The sequence below is a fragment of the Budorcas taxicolor genome, chromosome 6 (genome assembly GCF_023091745.1).
Source record: "Budorcas taxicolor isolate Tak-1 chromosome 6, Takin1.1, whole genome shotgun sequence".
NCBI lineage: Eukaryota > Metazoa > Chordata > Mammalia > Artiodactyla > Bovidae > Budorcas > Budorcas taxicolor.
The window spans coordinates 17580893-17601726 of NC_068915.1; the positions used below are offsets into that span (position 1 = coordinate 17580893).

The 20834-nt window shown below is 43.9% G+C and overlaps 1 protein-coding gene across 1 annotated transcript in view; it reads left to right on the forward strand.

Annotated features, from left to right (window-relative positions):
• Positions 1–19513, forward strand: part of LEF1 (lymphoid enhancer binding factor 1) — a 120712-nt gene extending 101199 nt beyond the window's left edge. The window contains exons 9-12 of the mRNA XM_052641939.1: positions 587–694; positions 5833–5881; positions 6549–6589; positions 19412–19513. Of these exons, the coding sequence (XP_052497899.1) occupies positions 587–694; positions 5833–5881; positions 6549–6583 (192 nt within the window). The 3' untranslated portion in view covers positions 6584–6589; positions 19412–19513. The remainder of the gene's footprint in view (positions 1–586; positions 695–5832; positions 5882–6548; positions 6590–19411) is intronic.
• The last annotated feature ends 1321 nt before the right edge of the window (positions 19514–20834 follow it).

Here is a 20834-nt window from a genome sequence, read left to right on the forward strand (position 1 = left end):
TATCTGTGCTCTCCCTGCGGACAGTCAGTGTTTCTGTAAATGTGAGGGGAGGGTGAAGAGATGGAGACAGACTGACTTTTGGTGTCTTGCTTTATAGACAGGATCATATGAAGGTTTCAGATTCCGTGTATGACAGAGTGGCAGAGTGTGCATGTGAGGTGAGGAGATATCTGTGTGGAAAAGGCCTGTGGAAAGTTTGCATTAATAAATAGCACTTGGACTCAATGGCAGAATATGCCACAAACTGTGAAAAAGGGGTAAGTTGGGCATTGAAGCTTACTGGTGAACACTCTCTTTAACTGGCCCTGGAGGAGAGAAAGGCTGGGCAAGAGGCCATTTCATTTTGGATACTTGGACAGGTCTCATGTAATGTGAGAGCAGGACAGGAAAACAAAAGTTGGAATCTCATTGCAGCCACCAAACTCCAGATGGATTTCTGCAACACGTGGTCAAGTCTGCCATTTAAAAGTCAAAGATTACATTCTTAGCATTTTCATTCTCCACTGTCTGAAATATGAAATACATAATACTATCGCTATTTTGCTTTTACTTGATTTTCCCCCCCTCCTTCTCCTTTGTTTTTCAGTGGCATGCCCTCTCTCGTGAAGAGCAGGCTAAATATTATGAACTAGCGCGGAAGGAAAGACAGCTACATATGCAGCTCTATCCAGGCTGGTCTGCAAGAGACAATTATGTAAGCGCCTTCTGCACACCGACGGCTCTCTCTTCTCACTCGTTTTCTCCCTGTGTTACTCTCGTAAGGGAAATGTGCTGTAGAGTGTAACTAATGCTGGCATTGTTTTCTATTTTTGAAAGTTAATGAACTTTATAATAAAGACTTCATGGTTATATTTCATTTTGAAAATTGCGCTGTCATAATTTTTTGGCTAGATGCTAATGACATTTTTAAGTAAGATTTTTTAATCAAAAAAATCCTTATCATTAAAATGTTGGTGAAAAGATTGTTTTTAAAGCCCACAGTCTCATCATGTAAATAATGATGAGATGATTATTATTAATAACTAGCTAACTCTCTTCCAGTATATTTTCTGTGCATATTTTTCCATTTTTACTTGGATGTGTGTTTGAGGGTGGGTGGTTGGGTGTGTATATACATACACTTTTGTACCATGCTCCTTGCTCTTATATACAATACGTGTTTTTCTGTTACGGCATAGTGTTTCTGTGTATCAGTTTTAATAGGTACGCAATATTCATTGAGTGAATGTCACAGTTAACTATTTTTTCCCTGCTTTTTAGTCATTTGCTATTTTTTTTAATAAGTGGAAATAATCCTGCAATGAACTGTGCATAATAACAGTTTTTTTCCCTGTATTTAGGACTTATTTTTATAGGATAGATTTAAAGTAGTAAAATTGTTGAGTACAGATTATAAAGGCTTGTGATATATATTGTCAGATTTCTTTTCAAAAAGGATTACATTATTTTACACTTATTACAATGTATTCATGTGACTGTTTTGCCACAGACTAATTAGAACTAAGTAAAAATCCACTTTTTTGTTTCATATTGACATACCCTGATGTCCATTATATGTTTTATTTAGATGGAGTAGGTATTACATAATTTTCAGTTCAGTTCAGTCGCTCAGTCAAGTCTGACTCTTTGTGACCCCATGAATCACAGCACACCAGGCCTCCCTGTCCATTACCAACTCCCGGAGTTCACCCAAACTCATGTCCACCGAGTCGGTGATGCCATCCAGCCATCTCATCCTCTGTCGTCCCCTTCTCCTCCTGCCCCCAATCCCTCCCAGCATCAGAGTCTTTTCCAATGAGTCAACTCTTTTCATGAGGTGGCCAAAGTATTGGAGTTTCAGCTTTAGCATCATTCCTTCCAAAGAAATCCCAGGGCTGATCTCCTTCAGAATGGACTGGTTGGATCTCCTTGCAGTAAGCACCTCATTTTTATTTCCAGTTCTTTTATTACTTTTAGTTTGAACATCTTGTTCTTGTCTTGATATAGCAAAAACTACTTCTGAGAAAGAATATTGTAAGTGATATCAGTTGTATCATATTTTATAGAGGGGAATGTTTTTGATCACTTAAGTTCTTAATTTAAAAAGTTGAAGATCATTTTCATGTTTCTTGTGAGGCTAGCATTCAAGTGCCAGCTAGGACAGTCTTCCTATTAGACACAGTCGTCCTTTTTAAGAATGGCGAAGCCGTGAATCAGCATGTAAATTAACGTGTGGCCACTGCTGTGGATGATCCTGTGGGGCCACAAGTGTGAGGTCATACATCCCATATCATGAGGCACAGAGATACTGGGGACACACTGTCTCCTGTAACATGGAAGAAAAAGTCCCTACTGGTCAGGATCTGGAGCTTCCTCATTGGATACAAGTATGACATAGGAGGTAACAGTCCTGCTGTTTGTGACTTGGGAGCAGCAGCTTCATCGACTCTCCTGGATTGTGTCTTGGTTGCTTTAGTAACTGCCGCATGCCAGTTGTCAAGAACTGTCTCAAATGCTTTGTGTGTTGTTTTCTAGTCCTTAGGATAATCCTGTGAGATAAACAGTATTGTTGCATTTTACAGATGAGGGAAATTGAAGAGTCAAGAGGTTAGGTAACTTGTCTGGGGCTGTGTAGTGGCTAAGCTGCAAGGAACACCCAAGTCCCCCAGACTGCACAGTCTGTGCCATTTCCTTCCTCCAGACAGACCAGCTCAGTCTGCCAGGGCCTCCTTAGGAAGACAGCTTTAGTTGAAGAGTTTCCTCTCAGAACTGGGCTTCTGTTCTCTGGACTGTAATTAGTATTTTCTGGATAGAGCCTTTGTGATGCCCTTTAAGTGGGAAGATCAATCCCCCAGCTAAAGGGTTTCAGTCCTAAAGTATACTCCTTTAACCCTGTCCTGGGTCTCATCTGGATGTGGTTGGCCTGTAGGGAAGAATGGTCTTCCTTCTTTGACCCCCTGGGAGAGCTTTGCTGTGCTGAGAATTTACATAGATTAAGTGTTGCATGTTGAATGTCTTTTTTTTTCTTTTTATGTTACTGAAGTATAGTTGACTTACAGTGTTAATTTCTGTTGTACAGCAAAGTGATTCAGTTGTGTGTGTGTGTGTGTGTGTGTGTGTACTTTTTTATATTCTTTTCCATTATGGTTTATCACAGGATACTGAATATAGTTCCCTGTTCTGTACAATAGGAACTGGTTGTTTATCCATCCTCTATATAATAGTTTGCATCTGTCCCAAATACCCAATCCTTTCCTTCCCCACCCCACCCACCTTAGCAACCAAAGTTCCGTATGCCTATGAGTTTACTTCTGTTTCATAGATGTGTTCATTTGTGTTGTATTTTAGATTCTACATACAAGTGATATCATGTCTTTGAACGAAGTTTCTGTTTCTGATCCTTGAAGAGTGAGTTGCCACTTGTAAAAAGAGATAAAAGAAACATATGTTCTTTTTCTCTCTCTACCCTTCTCTCCATGTGGAGAGATGGGAAGTAGTTTTTAAGGAAGACTAGTGTAATGTGAATTTACCTTTAAAGATTTTCCTTGGCACAACTTTTAAAGGAAATTGTTTGCACAGTTTGATTTTTAGGATCTCTTTGAATGAAGGGGAATCCCAGCTTTGTAACTTAAAATTTTTATAATAATCAAAATAAGTCTGGTAATTACTAAAGCAAACAGAAGTCATTCAAGTGGTATCAATTTTAGCTAAAGATATTACAGAGTATTCTTAGGAGTACAAGAATACAGTCTAAATAAGATATATGCTCTGTATCTTAGCTTTTCTTTATCAGAATACTATCCTAATGCTCACTGAGATCATATTAAATATGTATCTCAATATTTAATATTAAAATGCCCTAAGGCATCACAGATTATATAGCTTCAATTTGTTTTTATAACTTTCATTTTGTAACTGGCTTTCATAAATCAACAGTGAACATATATTCTTAGGTGTATTGTTATATTTGTCTTATTGAAGCTTCTAAGTGTAGTGCTTAAAACCCCAGTACTATTTATGGTTTTCATGAAAAGTTTATTTACTACACATGAAATTTTGTTTGTTTTTGTGTAAAGTAACACAAAAATATCCAAACTCCATAAGTCTTTTTGTCTACCATAAATATAAGTTCTCTTGAAGCACAGGTGTATTCCTAGAATATAGTACAGGTGATTTCACAAAAGCAACATTAGTCTGACATGTCAGGCCACAGTTGCATGTTCTAAGCACGTGCTAGGCATGTGCTGGGTGGCAGAGATGAGCTGAGATTCGGGCAGTGCCGACAGCCCTGTGGTAAGGGGCCCAGGGACACAGCTCATCATGGCCCCTGTGAGGAGTCAGATTATGGTGGGAAGCTCTCAGAGAAGAGTCCTACATGACACTTGAGATGAATCTTAAAAGGGTGAATGGGAGCTTGGAGGAGGAGGAGGTGAGGAAGAAAGTGCCATGTACATGAAACTACCTTATTGCACTTTCTGAAAACCATAAGTCATTGCATGGGAGGGAATGACTTATGTGAAAGGGGGACAGTAAATGCCTATGAGAAGCATGTTCTTCCTCTGTCTGCTCCCCTCTTCCTGGAGTACCTTAATCATCTCAAGATGACTCCACTATTTTTGGTATGCCATTTCCCAAGGTTACTAATATCTGTTGTTTGCCTTAGTGTTTATGGGGACAGTTTCAGTCAACTTTGCCAAGATCAGGTCATGTGACATGAAAAAAAAACTATCTTGAGGTGCATAAGAATACATACTTTTATATATTTGTACAATATACTCAGTATAATCTTATGGTTTTATTTTTTGTGAGTGTGATTATTACAGCAGACAGAGAAGCTGGATGTGATGTGTGTTCTGTCATACTTACTTGAAAAGACCATCCTAATCTAGGTTGGTCATTTCCTATTCATATAAGTGGACTGCATACTGTTGTCTATGCCTTGTTACAGTTATTTTTGAGGGGAAAGTAATTATGAAGGAAAAGAGAAAATTAAAGCGGTATAAATAGACCTGAGATGGAAATAGGTGATCAAGGTGGTTTTGAGCTGCATTTAAATTGCAGGCGTATTCATGTTGTTATGTCTTTTAGGAAGCAAGGTCTTTAGCTGCCGTAAATGAGTCTTTACAGTTACCTTTCGAGCTTTCTCAGGTTCTGTCTTACCCCGCTACTGCTGTCTCAGTCATGTCATGTCTGTGCCACAGGGGCTGAAGATCCTGTTAACACTGTGGATGTTTAATTAGATGGTCAAATTCATAGTAAGGAAGATTTATCATCACCTCTACCAGAAGTGGATTCTAAGTGTGATGGTTAGCGATAAAAGGAGTCCCGGAGCACCTCCTTATGTGGGCTTTCCTTGAATGGGAGGAGGTGCTACGGCCACAGCCCTTGTTGTTGCTGTTTAGCTGCTAAGTCCTGTCCGACTCTCTGCTGCCCCGCGGACTGTAGCTGCCAGGTTCCTCTGTCCATGGGATTTCCCAGGCAAGAATACTGGAGTGGGTTGTCATTTCCTTCTCCAGGGGGTCTTCCCGACCCAGGGACTGAACCTGCGTCTTCTGCACTGGCAGGTGGATTCTTTACCCCTGAACCACCAGGGAAGCCCACCACAGCCCTAGGACATCATTATCCTGTGTGCGTGTGGCCACTGCCAACTCAGTACCTATGACATTGAGTGTGAAGCTAAAAAGACAAAGGTCACAGACGAGAACTGTTCTCTTGCTCTCGGTTTCTAGGTACGGATGGTAAAGAAAGAGATGAGGCGTCTCTCTCTCGGTTGACTGCCTGCCTGTCCTTTCGTACCACATTCATCCAGGTGCTCACAGTGCAGTCTATGACCGTGTGCCTGTCTTCTTCCAGGGTAAGAAGAAGAAGAGGAAGAGAGAGAAGCTACAGGAGTCCACATCAGGTAGGCCCCATGTGCCTTCCCAGCCCATTCTGCTTCTGAGGAGCACCTTTAAAGCAGTCTGCGTCTTCCCATACACTGCTTTATTCTTCAGCTCTACTGTGAGCTAAACTCGGCTTTTCTTCCTGAAAGTCCTTTAAAATGTTTCAGAGACCTTTCTTTTAAATGTGACTGTGTGAAGGTACATCTAAAAAGCTCCCCCAAGCCCTGTTACTGGGAATCCTCGTTGTTAACTGTGATTGTTTTCCTTTTTCCTCGGTTTTGTTTTTGCTTTTGTTGTTTATGTCTTCTCTTTGCTTTGACACTTCTGTTCTTCTAGTTGCGTAATTGCTCACGTTACAGTTTTTTATGATGACCCTGTGATATGCCACCTTGTATCCCCTGGAGAATCTTTTCTATGGTTTGGGGTTATTTAAAAATATAAAACATGATGCTAGGGTTTATCTTTCCTGTACAGTAATTCAAGGCATCAATCAGTGAGGTTCTATTTATTTCCCCTTTTCCTTCATAAAGATAAGGCCTCTACGTGTACTGCACAAATAAAAATGGCTGGTATAAGAACCATAAAAAAATAAAGCAAAGAGGTCCACATTATATTGTAGCTACTACGTATTTGGAATGTACAAAAACCTCTTCAATAAAAATTTGTTAAAGACACAATTTTCTGCAGGTACAGGTCCAAGAATGACAGCTGCCTACATCTGAAACATGGTAAGAACGACTCTCTGGTCCTACTGCTGACATTATTTATAAACAGAGGCACTTGCTTGTGAATCTTCTTGCTTATACTGATGCCGTTCAGCATTGCTCCTTTAAAGAGGAAAGCCCACCAGAATCAAAGCAGTGCTTTAAAACATCTGATGGTTTTTATACCGGCTATAGACTTGCAATATAGTATGTGTCTCTCTTCTTCCCCTTTTTGCCCCTTTAATCTTTCCCCATTCCCTTTCCCCTAACTCTTGTCAACCATTCCTTACTAACCAGTGGCAATCTGCCTGCTTAAAAGACAAGTAACAGAAACCAGCAAAATGCCATCTGACTCTGCAAACCTGGGGCTGTGCTGGAGGAACTCAGGCCCACACTGGCGCAGGACTTGGAAGGTTTTGCTCTGTAGAGACTTTTTCTCAGTTGGGATGATATTTAGAGGCTTACAAGTAACATATTTATTTCTAGGGAGAAAGAGGCTTCATTTTTTTCTGTCTAAATATATGGCTCATGGACTTATTAACTACGTTGTACTATCAAGTGCTTTATTGGTAACCATTGCTAGATCTCGCTCTCATCTTTATAGCTAAATTTATTCCATTCCTGCTTATGGTAGTTATTTGATTTTTGACCATATGACCAGCAGCCCTGGTGGAAATCTGGCTTTGTAAACTCCCTCATTCTTTGCTAGGCTTCAAATTCTTAGTGTGTCTGTGAATTCTCGGTTCTCCTCCGAGGCGCTCCCTTTGATTCTCTTCTCTCTAGGAACCTGCATTCAGTCCCGTCAGCTCCCATCTTTGGGGTCTGTCTCGAGTCTTTCCTCCCACAGTCAGCAGTCCACAGCCTCAGCTCAGGTGCTCTAACTTTCCCTCTGGGTCACTGTACTAGCCTTTGGATAACTGTCCTGCTGCCAGACTTCATTTCTGCCAGTTCTTTATGTTGCTCTCAGAGGGATTTGCTGAAACACAAACGGATGGTGCCACTTCCCTGCTTAAAAAGGGCCAGGGCTTCCCCCCCGTCTGAAGGACACAGTGCAGACCACGTTAGCGCGGACCTGCGTTTACCGCCTGCTCAGGGTTCCGTGTTCTGCCTCTCCTCACCGCCAACCATGTGTCCTGTGCTCTGTCCAAACAAAATCATTTGCGTCCCCCAGACAGATGGAGGCTGCTGCACGTGCTGTCCCTGTGCTTGGACAGCCCATTTCCTCTGCCTGAGCACGGTGTTTCTCAGGAGAAGAGCATTAGCTTGTGGGTCATTTCGTTCTTGACTAGAACCAGATGACCACTTAAACTTCTAAAACTTAATCTTGGTGCTAAAATTTCAATGGACTTTCCTAGGAAAGCCTGCAGAGATTTTGGTACCAAATAGATACGAATTTTACATCCACTGTTTGCCCAGCTTGAGGTTCTTAATCTTCATTTCCCCCCACTCTAAAATGGGAACAGTAAGTGCCACCCCTTAGGGTTCTTTGTTTATCATCAGTGGCCTCCCTTCATCCCTCCACCCCACACCAAGACCCAATTCAGCTGTCCTCTCCTCTGTGAGACTTTCTTCATCTTTATTCAGAGTCCCAGAGCTCTTCATAATTTCATCATTGTTGTTTTATGATTTCAAAAGTCTTATAAACTAGTAGTTAGTGGCAGGCTTTTCTCCGAGTATAAAGATCAGCTCTTCGTACAAGTGACCAAACGGGTATCAGAAAAATAATGTCACAGTTGATGTTCACATTTAATTCAACTTAATAGCTATTCTTGAGGACCTCTTCTGAGCAGGCCTGTAGCTGGGTTACCAGGAGCACAGGCCCAGCCCCCGGGTACTTACAGCATCATAGTTTAGAAATAGTTCTAGTAGTAAACACATATGCTTTTGTACCTTTTTTGTCGCATTTTATTTTTTGAAGACTGTTGTCCTTTTAATTACTGAACACCTGGGTATGGACAGCAGCTCCTTTAATGCTTGGCTCTAAATGGAAAACCCTCATAAGCACAACATGCTAAGGACTGATAATGCTGTGATCTACTCGGTCCTCTGTTTGCACCACCATCTTTAATGCTGTTTCTATTCAAAAATCATGCAGAAATGTGTTTCTATACTTCAGACTTTGATATTTGGTTTTGTGTCCTTTATGATTAAATAGTATTTCAGATTCAAAGATTAGCTAAATGCCTTTTTGTTCTAGAATGTACCCCAAATATCTCCTTTTTTAAAAATAACGTTACAGTGATCATTATGCTTCCTTGTCACTTTCATCTTTGCTTTTTTTTTTAAGGTCAGGGTGTCCCCTCTGCCCTGCTCCAGAAAAACACAACAAAGCTTACCTTCCCCCCGCCCCAAGAAAAAATTCTTGGCTCTTGTCAGCTGGGCTGCACTTAATCAGAGTCTTCAGTGTTCCTCTCCCGTCTCGGTGCTGGATCAGTCATGCAGCCTTTGAAGTCCTGTCCTCCACACTATCCTATTTTAGAGAACGGCACTGCCAGTCATTTGATAAGAGTTACTAAGCAGAGAGGTCAGATTTGCATTCATAAAGATTTCAGCAAATTAGGAATGATACTACGCCTGCTGTTTCCCCACCCCTTTCTTTGTTTTAAGAATTCAGAAACTTCTATGGGTAGTAGTTGACTTGTTTAGTTACTATGCAGCATTTATTGGGCACTTTATAAATGCCAGTTAGCTCTGTAATACCTAGAAATACAGCATTGAATGAGGCTCCAGAGGTCCCTGCTCTGTTCTGCTTACATTGCTGGCAGGGCAACTGATTAAAAACAAACAGAAACATGTAAGTGCTGTAATACAAATAAAGCACAGTGACTGAAGGGTCGGCTTTGGGCTGACGATGATAAAAGGCCTTCTGAGGGGGTGGCGCTCAGTAATAACCGATTATTTCCCATGGAGGGTATTCTGTGTATTGTTCTAGATGGAAGACCAGGGCAACAGAGCATCCTGCTGTTAGAAAGCGCTTAGACTAGGACTGAGGCCACCCAGGCTCTCACAGTCGCCCTCTCTGTGCCATGTGATGACCTGGGGCAGGAGGTTTAAGTCAGGAGCCTCTGGTCCCGCAGCAGAAGGCAGAAGTGAAAGAGGACTGTTTGCTGGCCTCTAAGCTCCCAGCTGCCTCCAGTCCCAACTTTTCCTGGTTTGCTTTGTGCTTCCGCGGGCTGCTCTGCCTCCTGAGTGTTAGAAAAGGGACTCGAAGTCTCTTTTCTGCTTACTAATCTGTCCTCATTCTAGGTCCGAGTGGAGTGGCTCTGTAGAATAAGGCGCCTGTATGATCTTGAAAACGACGTGCTTGCCCTTAATCCTGTGTAGGTCGCCTCCCCTCGCCCCCGGAATGAGATTCAGAAGCACTGCCTCCAGCTCGAGGCCTCGCTTCGCTACTGATGCCGCCAAGTGGCCTCTTGTCTGTCAGACTTCAGTCCCACTTGCGCTGGCTCCACCTTAGAGAGGAGCTCGAGACAGATGGAGGGTTTGCTTAGGCTGGATCCTGCCCACAGTGTGCGTGAGGACGCTTAGGGCTTGCTCTCAGCTCAGAAGGGAAATCCTGAAGTCAGGCTATCCCTGCAGGAAGGCAAAGCTGATGGAACGCAGTGCCCAGACGGGGAAGAGGCTGTGGCTCCAACGTGAAGAGATTTTCGAGAGGGTTTCCGTCTATACAATGAAACTTACCGTTATCCTGCTCTCCTTAAAAGAAATTCGCATTAAATTAGATCACTGAGCTTAGACGTCTGTGATGTAGCTCAAATGGTAGGGAGCTCTCATTACTCTGAACTAGCATGGGATATGGTGGATTATAGGGAAAAGACTCCTCTGTGAACAAAAAGCCGTCTGAGAACTTGTCTCCTTAAAAGACACAAGTTTCATTTAATGCTTTCACTTTGTTGGTGGGAAATGCCATTGGAGTTGCTTCATACACCCAGCCGTGTCCCCATCTGCCTGTGTGTTTCAACTTTTGTGCATTATATAAGGATAGTCATTCTGGTGAAATCAAGTTGAAACAAAGAAATTAGCATTAACCCAGTCTCAACATCTTGTAGCCAACTTTAGGAATAATTAGAATTAGGATCTATAAAAAGCATTCCTCCAAATCGGAGGTGATTTCCAAGCTGTGGGATCTTTCAAGAAATCCAAATTCATCCTTAGCTTTTTTTTAACTAACTCATTTGTGGGAATGCTGGGAGCCCAGGGCCCCAGGCAGTGAGACTGCACACATTCTCCCGTGAAGGCCAATGTCATAAACACCAATTGTTTGTTCACTTTGTGAACATCCAGTGAGGTCTACTTGTACAAATCAAGAACTGCTTTAGGCAGTGGGGTGACTTGCTAAATGAACCCTGCCCATTCCCAGAGGAACTCTCAGTTTAAGAGGATACAGACATACAAATGAATAATTACAAAATAATATGTTTTATGGTAGAGAGGGAGCACATACAGCCACTGTGTTAAAGAGAACAAGAAGTATTAATACACAAAACGAGCTCAAGGAAGGCTTCCTGGAGTAGTAAGTCACACTTGAGCTGTGCAGTCATGGAAGAATTCTTGGGTTTGAAAGAACAAGGATCAAGTTGTGAGTTTCCAGTATTCTGGTACATGTTAGATTTGATTTACGTAACATCTCAAGGTTGTCAGAAGTCAAAGATTATCATCAAATACTTCCCTTCCTGACTTAAGATTCATGAGGAATTGAAGCAGCAAAGAATTAAGAATTTTTGAAAAGGTGGAGATTATTATTCTGTGTTTACTAACTTAAAAAACATTACTGATTAGTTTACTAATATTTATTTTAGCAAAACATATAAAAAGTCCACTATCTTAAAATTATATAAATTATGATATTTCAGTGTATTTCCTTTGATCATATAACACCAAAAGTCTAGTTAAAAAACAAGCTACCTTTCTAATGGCTGAGTAATACTCCATTGTGTATTGAGTATTACTCAGCATTGTGCGTTGAGTGTTACTCAGCCATTAAAAAGAATACATTTGAATCAGTTCTAATGAGGTGGATGAAACTGGAGCCAATTATACAGAGTGAAGTAAGCCAGAAAGAAAAACACCAATACAGTATACTAATGCATATATATGGAATTTAGAAAGACAGTAATGATAACGCTGTATGCTAGAGAACAAAAGAGACACAGATGTATAGAACAGTCTTTTGGACTCTGTCCCATAGGGAGGGTGGGATGATTTGGGAGAATGGCATTGAAACATGTATAATATCATATAAGAAACAAATCACCAGTCTAGGTTTGATGCAGGATACAGGATGCTTGGGGCTGGTGCCCTGGGATGACCCAGAGGGATGGTACGGGGAGGGAGAGGGGAGGGGGGTTCAGGATGGGGAACACGTGTACACCCGTGGTGGATTCATGTTGATGTATGGCAAAACCAATACAACACTGTAAAGTAATTAGCCTCCAATTAAAATAAATAAATTTAAATTTAAAAAATAAAAACAAGCTACCTTTAAAAAAAAAAACCTCGAGTTAAGCACACCAAGAGATACAGACAGGCACCCATATACAGACACACTACACTATGATTTTGGCCTTGGAATAATCTTTACCTTGTACACTTGCTAAACTGAGAATTTAACATATTTTTTCCTAAATGAAAACTTCAGCCTTGATTTTCCCGGGCCAACAGGTGTGTGGGAGAAGTAATTTCTAGTATAGTAGACAGCACAATAGTTGATTGTGCAGTGCTTGGATTTACATCTTTTAAAAAATTTTTCTAGCTTTCCATTTGATTGGACTGGAATCCTCCTCAGAACTGACTGAAGGTCTTCCAGGAGACTTGCCTGAAGCCTGAGACTTGGCTGTGTGCTCCTAAGAGTCAAGGAGAGGTCTAAAGATTTTCAGGAGTCTCCTTGAGAAAAACATTTACTTCATACAGTTTTTAAAGCTCACCCTAGTGAGTTTGACACTTTTGCCTAATCTTTGCCCTGAATTCTGTTCCCCGAGGACAGATGTAGTCACCCACATTAACTATCAGTGAGCCTCTGGTTCCCAGGTTGGCTGGTCAAGTTAGAAAGCAAAGCCAACTGTTTACAGACTAGTAAAACTGGAAATACCTAGGAAACACGAAGCCTTTGTCCAAAGTCTCAAAGTAGAAATGAAGGCTTACAAGGAGAAAGTGAAAAAACCAGGGGTGTGTTGGCACTGGAATCATCAAGAGGGAGGCAGGCAGATGCCTGCTTCGGTGCGCTACACGCTGGTGGCTGGGCTGTCAGTCTAGCGCGCGTGGTGGTTTTATCTCGGCAGCTGTGCACTGGTGAAGGCACGGGGAGAGGACCGTGCTTCTGGAGAGAGCTTTGAAAACCTCTGCAGTGCTGCAGTGTCCTTCCCAGCAGTTCTGTGCCGCTCTTGAATGGTCAGAAGAGCTAAAACCAGGTTTAAGTTGCCTGGGAAACAAATAGGAAACTGACCCCTAGCAGGAGTGATCATGTGCCATTAAAAAACGATAGCAGACGGAGAGAAGAATAAGGCTCTTACAACCCTCGAGACACGTGGTCTTCAGTATTGTCCATGGAAACCTGTGAAATTAAGATCCAAGCCCTTAAGAATAGTTGATAGAATAAAATGTTTTGGACAAATTTGGTATAATAGAATGTTTTCTCACTGAGTTGTCTGAAACTGAGAGAATTTTCCTTCTGGATAATGGAGTTTGCCAGAGAACTTTAGGTTTATCTGTTTAAGTATCAAAACATGTACTTTTTAACTCTCGTGAGTACCGCTCTTTGTTCAGCAGAGTACATGTAATTTAAATATTTTTTAATACCTCATGCCATTGTTCTGTAGTGTAATGTACTGTATGGTATATGGCAACAAGGAATTGATGGTGTCTGACACTTGTAAATGACCCCAAATAACAGGGGATTTCTAAAGATCCGCTCTTTCTAATTTACTGTCTTCTCATTCTGACCAGGGACTGTATCTCTCCCTGACACTAGTAAATATGTTCCTTCAGATCCATTTTGTGGATTTGGGAACCAGAAAACAAAACTTATTTGAATAATATATACATTAAAAGTAAATAGAGTCTGAGTTGGCATATGGAGGGTGCTCTTATTAGGAAGGGTAAATGTGCCTTTTTTTTTTTTTTTTGCATGAATCTTTTGTTACTGCAGTGAGAGCTTAAGGCCCTTCCACTTCCTCAGCTGTGTTCTGTGGGTCTGAAGCTGCCAGGTCTTAGATCCAAGGAGTGAGTCTAATAATCTGAGGTGATCCTGCCTTAGCAAAGTCACTCTTTTTTTTTTTTTTTTTTTTAACAGAATGAGGGGGAAGAAAGGAAAGCATTTCAGTCAAACAGTAGTGCCCACTTTTTTGTTTACGTCCTAAGTCAAATGACTTGAAGTTTTCTAAATTTTTAGATAATAGTCTCTGTAAATATAACAAAATTTTTGCTGCCCTTTGGTATTACTTTTCCCAGGTATCACTGTATTTCTGTAGACACTGTAGAAGATATTTTATAATACATTTGATAAGATAGACTTTGCAGAATTCTCTATTCTTAATTTTCCACCAGAAATTCTGTAAATAATACAACAATTGCTTTTATCCCCAAACGTGCCACATGAGGTCGGAACAACAAAACCAGAACCAACACTGCTGGGCCACGTATCCTGTGTGGATGCGCTAGCAGGAGCCTCTACACCCCGCTTTGTGGCAGCCCTGTATGGGGAGGGATCTTTGCACTGTTTGAGGGGTGAGAAGATGTCAGGAACTTGTCTAGGCCCGTGTGGTCGGTGTGCAGCAGCATCAGGCTCAGAGCAAGCTGTTTCTCTTTAGCGCACGTCTCCACCCGCTGCAGTAACCAACACTCCCTGCACCGTTCAGCTGCTAGGCATGCAGTCTGTCACGGGTGATTATCTCCTTTCATCCCCCTCAGCGACATTATGAGGTGTAATGATGTACTATTGATATTTCTATTTTATAGATGAGACTGAGGTTTTTACATTCAGGTAGCTTGCTGAGGATAACTCAGGTGATGTGATAAAGGCTGGGGCTCCCCCAGCCCAGGACTGATACTCTCAGAGCTCATGCTCAGAACCCACAACGCATCGTCACCTCCCTAGGCCCCGCACACTTAAGACTCCCAGACTCCTGCCCATGCAGAAATGGCGGTGGAAAGGAAAAGGAGCGTGCGCTCGATCTGCTGCCTCTCTCTGTGAAGGTGAAGTTAGCATCTTTAGTGAGGAGAACCTGCGGAGGGAAAAGGTGAATTGGATAAAGAATTTAGAGATGGGTAGATGAGTCTCCATAGATATTGTCCTCCTGAAGCACTTTGATATACAGAAGTAAAATGGATTTTGAGGCTCTCTTATTCGAAACTTTCCTCGAGAATATTTCTGCAGTGTTTCCCATGGAGGTAATGGTCTAGGGTGGGATCTGTGAGGCCCAGCCAACCAGTGTGATGTCCTTCCTCATGATGAGAAGAGAAGCCAATAGCTGCAGATGGGAATAAGAAAGCCCCTAGAGCAATTTATTCATAGGTACAGGCCTGCCTCAGAGTCCTCTAAACTTTGCCAAAGTCTGGTTGCCCGGATAGTGATTTACTCTGAATAACCACAAGGGAAGAAACCACACAGATGCAGTGACCTTGCCTTGGTTTAAATGACCTGGGTCCAAGCCCAAGGCCAGTGACCCCTCATGGCCCTGACCTCTCCCTCCTTCCTCCACAGTTTGGGAGTCATCTTGCATCAGAGCTTATAGCTGGGGACTGGGGGCCAGCTAGCTTGACGCTGGGACTTAAGGACTAACTCCACTGTAGAAAGAATAGACAGCACCAACCTTCCCAGCCACACGTTATCGGTCGTTCTTTTTCTCAAATGCTGGGTGATCCTTTCAAAGACCTGAATCTGCCTTTTGTAGGTTATACTTTAAATCTTAGAGATTTACATTTCCCAGTTACTTCTCATGCTCGTTGTCCTCTCATCCTGCTCTGAGAGCAGGTCATCTTGGGGTTGGCAGCGGTTTAGATGTAGACCCCCCCCCCCCCACCCCACACTGTCATAACAGTGCTGTTGACTGGCTCACGGGTGTGGCAGGCGGGCAGGCGAGAAGCAAAGGAGTGGTAACTCAGCTCTGCAGTGCGGTGGAAAGAAATTGGGTTTAAGGCTCAGAAGCTATTTCTGCCCCCTATGGTGACCTTAGCCAAGGCCTTTCGCCTCACACAGCCCGGCCCTTCGGTTGCATGACACTGTGTCTGCCCCAGTGCCTGGTGCCGCAGGGCTCAGCCCACGCTGTCCCTTCCTCCTCGCCAGCTCCTGTGACCTACAGGGAACCAAGAGCCCCGGCGAATCTCTAGAGGTCCCTCAGACCAGTCCCTGACAAGCACACGCCTCTGTCCCCTCTAGAAGGACAGGGCAAACCAGCTCTGTCATGCTCGCTGTCTGCTCTGGAAGTCCGCTCTCTGCGTACACACATGCAGAGGGGCGCCCGCCCCGAAAGAGCAGGCTTGTGTTGGTTTGCCTGGAGGTGAGGCAGGAAAACTTGGCCGTGCGCAGGAGGTGTGTGGTGTGCTGCGGAGAGGCGGGCGCTCTTTACAAAGTCTCTGCTTCTGTTCACCTTTCACAGACTCATCTCTGATGCTCTCTCCTCAAACTGCACCTCAGAACTAAAAACGTTTTAAAGTTCCTGCTCCTTGCTAGGAACATTTGGGAGGGGAAGGATCTCTTACTCCAGCCACCTTTGTGTGTTCCTCGCCTTTTCTGTACAAGGAGGTGCTGTTACATGACGGCAAGGCATCTTTCGGCGTGCTGTGCCCGCGTGGCTGCACGTGACCAAGTGGGTCCTCGTCACGTGTCAGCCCTCCTCTTCTCCACCTTGGCCTTGCTGATGGGCTTGGTTCCTTGCCCCTTCTGCTGGAGGACAGACTGGGGGGTGGGGTGGGGCCACAGAACCCCAAGGATAAGGGCTGGCAAAGCACTTGGCTTCCAATAAAGGCTGATGTTTGCACTTAAGAAGACATCTCCCCTTTCCCTTTCTTCACATGTTTTGACCCAAGGTCATCTCCTAGACGCAGGTACGTCTTGAAATTGAGATTTCCCTTTAGCACTTGGGCTCTTAATAAGCAAATCTGTCTGTCTGGGCTCCTGGTTCCATTTGGTTAGCAGGATATTCTGTCAAGGTTGGAGTTCAGTCCAGGAGAGAGTGCTGGATTTCAGTTGGATGTTGGGGGAGGGCAGGGTGTTTTCTTGTGCCTCCTTCAGAGTCACTCAACAAATGGCCCACATGGTGACTCCTCGCGGAGGGAGCCCAAGCCTGACATGTAAGATGGGACTCCAAGCTCCCTTTGAAGCGGGCACAGTAATTGCAGCTTTGATTGCACTGACTCCGCTGCTGGGTTGGGCTGCACAGGGGTTTGCCTGGCTAGCCCAGCCTCAGCCACAGCCCCCCAGTGAAGCCTTAGATGTGGACATCTCCAGTCTCCCAAGCCTCATGCCTGTGGTTTCTTGAAAAGAATCTTGATTTGACCTGTTTTATATCTGTAAAGCAACACTTTAAGGCCCCCATTTTTCCCATTTGGGGTAAAATTGGTCTCCCCTGACAACCTTATATTTTAAAGGACCAACCAGGTTCAAATAAGGTGCCCATTTGATAGACAGTTTCTTTACCACTTTATTTAAACACTAATAAAACTATTAGAGCATCCAAGGTGGGAAAGAGTCACTTTTTGATTGGCAGTTGTACAGAGCACCACTAAAACCAGCTTCCCAGGAGGATCCTGGAAGAGGAAACTGTGGTGATAAAACAATGGTGGGAACGTGTGACACTACAGAAGAACTGGCTTTATTAGGAAATGTCGAAATTCTTTCCAGGGCAGCGACCTTGTGATAAGTGGTCATTCTGGCCAGCCAGGACTGGTCGTGGAGGGGGCAGAACGCACCTAGGGTGCTGTGAGGTGGGAAGAGGCCGACTCAGTGAGCGGGCAGTGCAGGAGGGCCAGGGCGCCACAGGGCCATGCAGGCTGCCACCCCGTGACTTGAGGGTCAGCCTGGGGCTGGGCTGGGGACAGGTTCCAGCAGCGGGCTGGTGCTCGTGGCTGCTGAGGCCAGTCCTTTCTGAACAGAGCTGGCCTCCCGCTGCTGTGCACTCCTGGCCCAGGGCTGCTCAGCCACTCCTCACCAGCAAGAGCAACCTGGACCTGGCCCTGGGAGTCAGGGGTGCCCAAGCACCTTATACTAGGAATCTGTGAGCAGTGCCTCCACCCCTTGCCCAGGCTCTGCCCCTGTCTCCTTGGAAAGCCAGGCCCTTTGCTGCACTTCCATCCTCCTGTGTGAAGCATCTGTACTCTGCTCAAACTTTTAAAAACCACAGAGCTGTAGCGTGGTTTTCCTGTTAACTGGGCGAAGGGTAATCTTGCAGAAGAGGCGTTGAAATTGTCACTGGAGACCTCGCTGTGTTGAAGGCAGCATTCCTCCCATGGTGCTTTCACTTGTCTGTTCACTAGCCACCCAGATAAACAGTTTCTTCACAGCTGTGCTGATGCGTCATCTTGAGGGACAGCACTGGTGGTGGTGGCCATAATAATAATGCTAACACGTAGCTGGTAAAAGCCCTAAGCGCAGGGACTCACTGTGCACTCTGCGCTCTGCAAGTCCCTCCAGCGTACTGGCTGCGCCCATCCTCACCTCCGCCCACGGCACCGCTCCTCCCGGCTCCTGGGCTACGGACTGCTCTTCTCTGAACAGCACCGTGTGGATTGGAACTCACCATCCTGCGTTTAGTTTCTCATTATTAAACTATTTCAAAGTTCCCTTTTACTTCTCCTCCAAGGTTTCTTTCTACTCAAATAAAAAGCATAAAGGAATGCACTCCACTATTGAGAATTAATTTTTTTTCAAGGAAATGTTTGCTTATAAAAGGGCATTGCCGCATAGACAGTTGAGATTCGTCTGAGCTGCCAGGGGACCAGATGGGGGAGATGACTTCCCTGCAGCTGGACGAGGCCGTCTCCCCAGCTCCAAAGGAGGGGCATCGGATGCTCTCCACAGAGGAGCTGAACTTGGGGGTGCTTTTGCTTTCCTTTTCTCTCTGATTCTGTTGCAGTGTTTTATTTGTAATCACTCTTTGGGTCTAAGATTATTAAAACTTTTGGGATTTAGGGATTATCCTTTCTGAATGCTCTTGTCATTAGCAACATCTTTAAATACTTGTTGAGTGTACAACCCAAGATAATATTAGAGATCCCAGTTGTTATAAAGGGAAAAAAAATACTGAGAATTGAAGCCTGAATATTGGAGAAGCTTATGCTCCTTAGACTGAATATGAGCGGACAGAAGACATCCTGGCCGCATGGCTGCTTGTGGGAATGTGGGGCACTAACTCACTTGAGTGTGCTTTTAGTCTCCTGACAGGGTCGCAAGGAGTGTGACGCAACCGAGGCGACTCAGCACGCATGCACGCATGCAGAGCCCTACAGTGGCTCCGCACAGTGGACTAGAAAGACCAAACACTCTAGAACGACAGCTCCTTCCCTGAGCTGGCCATTGCCCGCCATTACAGTTCATGTTTGGCTATTCTCTTCTGATGTTTTTCAGATTTATTTTTAAAAACCATGATCCAAAGTATTATGTGTATTTCACATAACTCTGTACATATATATATACACATATACATGGAACCAAGGTAAACACTTCAGTAAAGTACACTTATTCTCTAACGTAATCTCAGGATTTAGGGCTGCCTTAGGGCAATCTGTCTTAGCTATCACCAGATCAACAAAGAGGATTAATTAAATGCACGTGCTGTATGCAGCTGAGGTTCAAAATCTGTAAAGGTCTGTGGCAAATGCGCGTTAATAGCATTTTATTTGTTCCTTCTCGAGGTGGAAAACGAAGCTCATTCCCAACATGCAAAGCCAAGGCAGCGACCCCGGGACCGCTCCTGGAGATGGAAGCTTGTTGAAAACCCAGACTGTCTCCACGGCTTGCCCAGTCGACCCCAAAGGAGAAATGACACCAACTTCACCCTGAGGTCACTGCTAAAGACGCTGATCCATAAAGACAATCACTGCCAACCCCCTTTCATCTACTGCAAGAGCCAAGTTCCACAGTAAAGCATATAAGGTTTTTTTAAAAGAAAAAAAGCACCTGAGAATGCTAGCAGGCCCTGGGTCAGCTGAGCAGCTTTCCTCCCCCGTCTCCGCTGTGCACTTCCCAGAGCATCCTGCATCCGTATCTGTAACCTTCTGGCAAGGACAGTAACCTGGCTGCTTTCGCCTGCCCCAAGCACCTGAGCACTGGGAGCGGCTGCAGCAGAGCCGCCAGCGTCCCCGCAGGAATGTGGGGAAGAGTTCCCTGTTCCTGGCTTCGTGTTTCTTCTTCTCCTCAAGCTTTTATTTAACAGTGCAAAAAGATCTGTCTTGTTTGCTTTTTTTAAACTTGAACTTTTTTTAAATTTACACTTCTTTTATTTTTCTTGTATATTTTGCTAGCTATGAGCTTTTTAAGTAAAATTCAAAGATCTGGAACTGTTTGAAATAAAAACGAAATGAAAAGAAGCCTCCTTCTTTTGAGAGAGATCTCGTCTGCTAAGTGGCTTCTCCGTGAATGACCTGTAACAATAGTGGCCTCTCTGTCTTTGTAAGGTGTCTGATAGAGCTAAATAAACATAACAGCCAGTCCACTCTGTGGGTAGCAGTTGGCAGTCCTCTTTATTTTTCTTATGATCTCTTTGTTTTTTTTTATGGTAAACCTTAACAGATACTTTCAGCAGACCAGTTTGCAGTGAATTTTCATTTCTTTCCTTCTTACCCCCTTGTTGTAAAAAGCCCAGCACTTGAATTGTTATTACTTTAAATGTTCTGTATTTGTATCTGTTTTTATTAGCCAGTTAGTGGGATTTTATGCCAGTTGTTAAAATGAGCATTGATATGTACCCATTTTTTTTAATAACAAGGCACAGCCTTTGCCCCAAACTGTCAATCTAACGTTTTGTCATTCCAGTTTGAGTTAACGTGCTGAGCATTTTTTAAAAGAAGCTTTGTAATAAAACATTTTAAAAGTTTTTTTTAGAGTGAAATTCCTGATGCTCTACAGTTGGTAATGGTGACCTGAATCCACAGGCCAGGCCAGAGCTGGCTGGAACTCGTGACAGAAGGCCTGCCAGCGCAGCCTCCGTGAGGACAGGCCCACGGCCGCCCCGTCCGCAGGCCGTGAGTCCTCAGAGGCCCTTGTGTGTGCGGCCTGGACAGGGCTCGGTGTGAGAGTCAGGGCCGCGGGATTCAGGTGGGAGCGATTCCTTCCTTC